Source organism: Pelophylax lessonae, assembly GCF_965119305.1.
Source record: "Pelophylax lessonae genome assembly, chromosome: 11".
NCBI classification, from domain to species: domain Eukaryota; kingdom Metazoa; phylum Chordata; class Amphibia; order Anura; family Ranidae; genus Pelophylax; species Pelophylax lessonae.
This window is the reverse complement of record NC_138778.1, coordinates 157,149,152-157,156,317: the sequence shown is the minus strand read 5'-3', so window position 1 is coordinate 157,156,317 and position 7,166 is coordinate 157,149,152. Positions and strand designations below refer to the sequence as shown.

Sequence of the window (7,166 nt, the reverse complement as noted above, 5' to 3'; positions counted from 1 at the left end):
GGTCATGCTACATTTGGGGGCTAGTCGGGATCCTCTGTGCCACTCCAGCCCTGAGTACACCTCTTTACGAGCCAGTTTCAGGGAGGGCTATGAATATGACCCTCGCCAGAGCCCAGGGAAGGTCCCAAAGGGCCCAGTTGGATCGGAGCAACGTGTTAGAAGTTACTGAAAATTAATGCACCAAAATAGAAGTTCGAAGGTGGGTGAAGGCTTTAGTCCCCGACCAAATGGCCTATCTGCTAGATACCCGAGCTAATGATGAGCTGGATGTCGTCCGGGTGCTATTGGAATAGCGGGTAGATATACCTGAATGCTTCCAGGTAGATGAAATAATACTAGATAGAGGAATTCCAGCCCGAGTGTTTTTCCAGTTGGAGAAGAAAGAAATGATGGGAGGGGGTCACCACCATCACCAGTCAGCCCCAGCCCTATGAGAGGGGATGCCAATGGGACAGGAGCTCCCCCTGCTTCTTTCTACGCAGACATGAGCCGGCTAGTCAACAGTTTGGTAAAGAATGGGTCCAGTGGTGCTGGACAGAGTTAAAGACGGTTGCCCACCCCCATGGGGGAAGAAGGGAAGAAGACTTCAAGAGATGGATGAGCCAGGCCATTCAGGCAGTGGAAGAATGGAGTGTACCTGAAGCAGTAAAAAGGCAGAGACTCAGTGAAAGTCTGAGGGGCCCTGCTGCTGAGGTGATTAGAAACCTACGATGGGGTAATAAGAACTGCACCGCTAAAGATTACTTGGATGCTCTGTTTACTGTCTTTGGACGAGCTGAGAAGACCACAGATCTGCTGTATAAGTTAAATCACACCCACCAACATAGAGGGGAAAGGCTATCAGATTATGTTTCCTGGGTGGACAAGATGTTTCACCAGATCTTGCTGAAGAAGGGTATAGATCCCAAAGATGCCGACCAAGTGCGGTTAGACAGGGTGTTGCAAGGGGCTCGGCCGAATCATCCTATTGTCTTAAAACTACTATTGAAAGGAGTCCGGAACACCCACACCTATCCTGAACTGATGAGAGAGGTGAGGGAGGAGGAAGCCTTGCTAGAAGAGAAAAGTCAAGGTGTTAGAGAGCTGTTGAGCAATGAAGGGCGGAAAGAGAGGGCCTCTGCTTGTTTGGCTCAAGCAGAGAACAGTCTTTCGGACGAAGAGAGTAAGGTGGATGCCGATTTAGGCCATCTTGAAGACCTCTGGGAAAAGAGGAAACTGGAAGAGAATTCCAGTTCCACTGACTTAATGATTCAGGTGGCACAGGCCCAAACCCAAATGTGCCAGACCTTGATGCAAGTTATGGAAGCACAGGGGAGGATTCAGGAACCAAAGAGGAACTGGAAGGGACTGAATCTTTTGCCTTTCCGGGATAGAGGGTGCTTTGAATGTGGGGAAATTGGACATTTCCGTGCTAAAGGTCCTAAGCGGGGCCTAAGTCCTGAAGTGCTGGAGGAGCTGTTGAGAGAATTGCAGAAATTATTCTTTGCCAAGAAGGAAGAAAACTTCAGGGGACCTCAGTGAAGGAGCCAATTGAGCGTCCCAAGACCAACCAGAGCTCCAGCACTAGTGAATTTGGTCATAGACAACACGGGGTGGGGTTCACTGCCTCGTCCTCCCCTTATACACCTAACATTCAGAGGGGGTCGCCTGGGTTGGGGGAGAAACACAGGAGGTTAGTACATCCTCTAGACCAAGGAAGAAGAAGAGAACTTGGTCACCTGTGAAGAGATCAGTAGAAGTACAGACTGCTGAGTTCCCTGGAAGAGACAGCCCAAAGAATCTGGAAAGGCCAGTGCCTGCTGCCCAGTGGAAGTTGTTTACTCCTGCAGAAAGGGGGATGCCCAAGAAGCTAGTGGGGCCATCCCTGATAGTCTCACTACAAGTGGAAGGCATTTACACTAAGGCTCTATTAGATACTGGAGCTCAAGTAACGTTGCTATATAGAGACTTTTACAACATATATTTGAAGCATATCCCACGGTGCAAGCTGAAAATTTGGGGCGTGAACCTCAGAAATTTCCCTATGATGGGTACATACCAGTGAAGATTGCTTTCAACCCGTCAGCAGGAGAGAAGATGGAAGTTTTTGACACTTTGGCAGTAGTGGAGCTAAGCAGAATTCCCTCATTATTGGGATGACTACTTGAAGAATGATTATGATGTGGGGTGTGCCAAGAGTGCCCAGCACCGAATTCGACTGAGCAAAGACAAACCTTTTTGTGAAAGAGCCAGGCGAATACCGTTAAGTGATCTGGAAGATTTTAGAGAGCAGCTGACTGAGCTAAAGAAGTCTGGTGTCACCCGAGAGTCCAGTAGTCCATACGCTTCTCCTATTGTGGTAGTTCGAAAAAAAAATGGGACAATCAGAATGTGTATTGATTATCAGACTTTGAATCGCAGGACCATTCCAGATCAGTATACTACTCCTAGAATAGAAGATGCCCTGCAATGTCTGTCCGGAGCCAAGTGGTTCAGTGTTGCTGGACTTGAAAAGTGGCTACTATCAAATACCCATGCACCCTGATGACAGAGAAAAGATCGCTTTCATTAGCCCATTGGGTTTCCTCGATTTCGACCGCATGCCCCAAGGTTTGGCGGGAGCCCCAGCCACTTTCCAATGACTAATGAAAAATACTGTGGGTGACATGAATCTAGTTGAAGTCCTTGTGTACTTGGACGACATTATTGTGTTTGGGAGAACGTTGGAAGAGCATGAAGCTTGTTTGGAGAAGGTTTTTCAGAGGCTGTATGAAGAGGGGCTGAAGTTGTCTTTGGAGAAGTGTCAATTCTACCAGACATCTGTTACCTATTTGGGACATTTAGTGTCTGCTGAGGGGATAGCTACTGACCCCAAGAAGCTAGAAGCTGTCGCCACCTGGCGGCGACCTAGAACAGTAAGTGAGTTACGGTCTTTTCTGGGATTCTGTTCTTACTATAGGAGATTTGTCAGGAATTTTGCTCAGATAGCGAAACCTTTGAATGAACTGTTACAGAAGGAAATGAATGAAGGAGAATAGCAGTTGGGTGTTAAGGAATCGCACTTGAAAGGGCCTAGAGGATCCAAAGAATCCATTCAAGCCCAATGGAACCCCAGATGTGAACAAGCGTTTTGGAAGTTGAAGGAAAGTCTCACTAAAGCTCCCGTGCTGGCCTATGCCAACCCATCAAAGCCTTATGAATTACAGTACATGTTGATGCCAGTCGGGATGGTCTGGGAGGAGTGCTCTATCAGGAGTGCAAAGGAAGGTTACGTCCTGTTGCGTATGTAAGTCGCAGTTTGACCCCTTTAGAGAGGAACTATCCCATACATAAATTGGAGTTCCTGGCCCTTAAGTGGGCTGTAGAAGATAAGCTGCGAGATTACCTCTATGGAGCTTACTTCGTGGTGAAGACAGACAATAACCCGTTAATCCACTTGTTGACCACGACCCAGAAGAGGCGCCGATTGGCTACCCTCTGGGGGCGTAACCTGGGTGCAGGAAAAAGCGCTGAGCCACCCCCACCTTCGTGATATCCTGGCTGTGATTGGTCCAGTCTCCAGCCTGGACCAATCATCATCCAGGACATCGCTGACTCGCAATGGGGGCGGTGCCGGTGCGTGCATCAGTCGCGCACCGTCACCGCCCGATCTCCTTCCCGCCGCCCGGACCGGAAGACAGAAGACTGAAGAGGAGGACGTCCACAGCGCTGCTCGTCTCGGTTCCCGAAATCCCGCCATCCTGCCGCCGTCAGAAGGTAAGTGATTGAAGCCGACCTGTGCCCTCACCTGTGCCATGCCTGTACCATCACCTGTGCCATGCCTATGCCATCACCTGTGCCATCACCTGTGCCATGCCTATGCCATCACCTGTGCCATGCCTATGCCATCACCTGTGCCATGGCTATGCCATCACCTGTGCCATGCCTATGCCATCACCTGTGCCATCACCTGTGCCATGCCTATGCCATCACCTGTGCCATGCCTATGCCATCACCTGTGCCATGCCTATGCCATCACCTGTGCCATAACCTGTGCCATGCCTATGCCATCACCTGTGCCCTGCCTATGCCATCACCTGTGCCATGCCTATGCCATCACCTGTGCCATCACCTGTGCCATGCCTATACCATCACATGTGCCATGCCTATACCATCACCTGTGCCATGCCTGTACCATGACCTCAAAGTCATGCAATTTTTTTACCGCATTTTATGCCGCGAAGCAATACCTATTACATTTTTCTTTTTGCGCCCCCCCCCCCCCCCAAAAAAAATTTTGAGCACCAGCCGCCACTGCTCATGGCCCTCCATGATTCTTATGGGCACTTGGGACCAGATCGAACATTTCAACTAGTCAGAGACTGGTTCTATTGGCATTTCATGAGGAAGGAGATAGATAATTATTGTCATTCCTGTATTCTATGCATCCAGAGGAAGACCTTACCACACTCAGCTGCTGCAATGGGCCATCTGCAAAGCCAAGGACCCATGGAGTTGGTGTGTATTGACTTCCTGGGTCTCAAACCTGATCTGGGTGGGCGTAGCAATGTCTTGGTTGTGACAGACCAATTTACTAGTTATGCTCAAGCTTTCCCAACATGAGATCAGAAGACTAGCACAGTTGGCAAGACACTGGTTGAAAAGTTCTTTGTTCATTATGGCCTGCCGTAGCGTTTATGCTCTGACCAAGGTAGAGACTTTGAGAGCAAGTTGATTCGGAAGTTATGTGAACTGCTGAACATACAAAAATCAAGAACAACCCCGTATCACCCTCAAGGGGATCCTCAGCCTGAAAGGTTTAATCGCACCTTGCTGAATATGTTGGGAACTTTGCCAATGGACAAGAAGCAACATTTAGGTGATCACATTGCCATGGTAGTACACGCTTATAATAGCACAGTGAATGACTCCACTGGATACTCCCCTTATAGACTGATATTTGGAAGAGAAGCCAGCTTACCTGTGGATCTTGCCTTTGGGACATCACCTGATCATACTTCGCAGAATTCCTATATAGGCTATGTAGAATGTAGATCGACTTTGGAGAAATTTGAAGCTAGCCTATGAAAAGGCCTTGGGAGCCTCAGCAGCGAGAGAACAAAGGAATAAGAAAAATTTTGATAAAAGAAAAAGGTGTGTGAGAGAAGGTCCACCATTGGAATTTACCCAAAAGGGGGCCAAATTACATCTGGACCTGCCGGTATTAGACCAAGCGGCCCTAAAAAATCAGGGAGCCACCGCAACCATGTAACCGTGACAGCTTCAAAGAAGAGAATGAGGAAATGACAGGGTAAAACCTCAAAGGGGTTGCATAAAGGGATGCTCAACTCTGATCATAAGTCAGTCTTTTTGGAGGATGGATCTCTCTCCTGAGTCTTGTGGACATTCTTCCATTCAACTCAAGTTCAGGCTGTGGCCTCCATGAACTACACCCTGGCTGTGGTTCCTGTTATTCTGCAGAAGTATTCTCCAAGTCCCTTACTGGAAGCGATGCTAGAACAGCTTGTGCTTCCATGGAACACCCAGATTCCTCCACAAGACTCGATCACCAGGCTGTAGATCCTGTATCCTCACTTTCAGATCAAAAGTTTTCTTAACAGCATAAAAGAAGAGAATGAGGAAATGAAAGGGTGAGGAGAGCCTGTCCTTAGTGGAGTGGATGACGGAAGTCACGGGGAAGTGACTGGTCCAGAGTGAGAGCTGAAGGGACAGCGAGCTGCACTGAAAGAGCGGCCTGATACAGTGAATGCTGAGAGTCTCCCTGTGACGCAGCATCAGAAGGAGCAGTCTGGTTGGTGGACAAGAGAGTCACTCGTGGACACTGACGTTATATAAAGTGCCTGGTGACTTTTGGAACCCCAAGTTCCAAAATGCACACAAAATACACTGACAGCAGTTAGGACCTTATTGACATCCTTAACCTTGGATTATAAATATCATGTGAAGAGTGATAAAGAGCTCCAACTGCCGGTGAAGAAGTGCAAGGCCTTCCTAGCATAGAGACTACATTCTCCTTAGTTCTTAAAGGGGGCTCCCGGCTATAGATTATAATTCTGCCAGTTGATTTAAACTGATTATTAAGCTGAATAGGAAGAAGCAGATTGCAGTTTGAGGTTACTATATCTGAGTCATAGTACAAACAGTTACAATTACAATACTATACAGCACTCTCACTTCATATAAATGTATATTGCTTGAGCAATAAATTCTTGCCGGTGTCAATTTCTCAAGTTCTACCTTTATTATTGGGAATTGGAAAGGTGACACCATATTGGTCCTTATATAAGTATTTGGTGTTTCTTACTTGTATGTTTGTTCTACTCATTTCTACTCCAGTATATGGTTAAACTGGAATCTCTGTGGTGAGAGTATTTTTGCATAACTTTACAGAAAATGACTGAACCTGTAGTGCCCAGGGGGTCGGATGTTTTTCAGGGCCCAGGGAGTGCGGAGGATGTTCTATTAACCAGCAGCCCCCTAGGGGGTCATGCTACATTTGGGGGCTAGTCGGGGATCCTCTGTGCCACTCCAGCCCTGAGTACACCTCTTTACAAGCCAGTTTCAGGGAGGGCTATGAATATGACCCTCGCCAGAGCCCGGGGACGGTCCCAAAGGGCCCAGTTGGATTGGAGCATCGTGTTAGAAGTTGCTGAAAATTAATGCACCGAAATAGAAGTTCAAAGGTGGGTGGGACCAAGGAGGTTGTGCTACATGTGTATGATGTTTTTATTAAGGGAAGTGATGGATTCTAGTCCCTGCTTTGCAGGAACACAGAATCCATCCCTTCTCCTGTCAGAACGGAGATCTGCCTTGTTTACATAGGCAGATCGCCATTCTGTGTGTTTTACTGACGATTGGTGAGTGCTGGCAGACCTTGAGTGCCCGGGACCCACAGATTGGCTTCTGCTGTGCGCATGCCCCCTGCAGGTGGAAATGCAGAATCACATAACTTTACCCACGCACAGCTGCTGCCCTGTAGCAGTAAAACTGCAATAGAGCAGTCGGCAAGTGGTTAATGGGTTGCCTTATGTGTGGCAAACGCGGCAAAGTAGCTCATGGAGCTTTTTGCCCTTTGCGGTCTGTGCAGTTTTTTTAAAGGTAAAATGCATGCCTGCTTGCCCCATTTGGGGTGCCATTAACCACTTGCTGACCGCCTAACGTACATATACTGCGGCAGGTATTTTGCA

The 7,166-nt window shown here is 48.0% G+C and overlaps 1 protein-coding gene across 1 annotated transcript; it reads left to right on the top strand.

The window, feature by feature from the left end:
- Positions 1 to 597: 597 nt before the first annotated feature.
- On the top strand, positions 598 to 1,521 carry LOC309567451 (paraneoplastic antigen Ma1 homolog; the record flags this gene model as incomplete). The annotated part of the gene is made up of 1 exon (XM_082272840.1): positions 598 to 1,521. The coding sequence occupies one exon, from the start codon at positions 598 to 600 to the stop codon at positions 1,519 to 1,521; it is 924 nt and encodes a 307-aa protein (XP_082128966.1).
- Between the last annotated feature and the right edge of the window lie 5,645 nt (positions 1,522 to 7,166).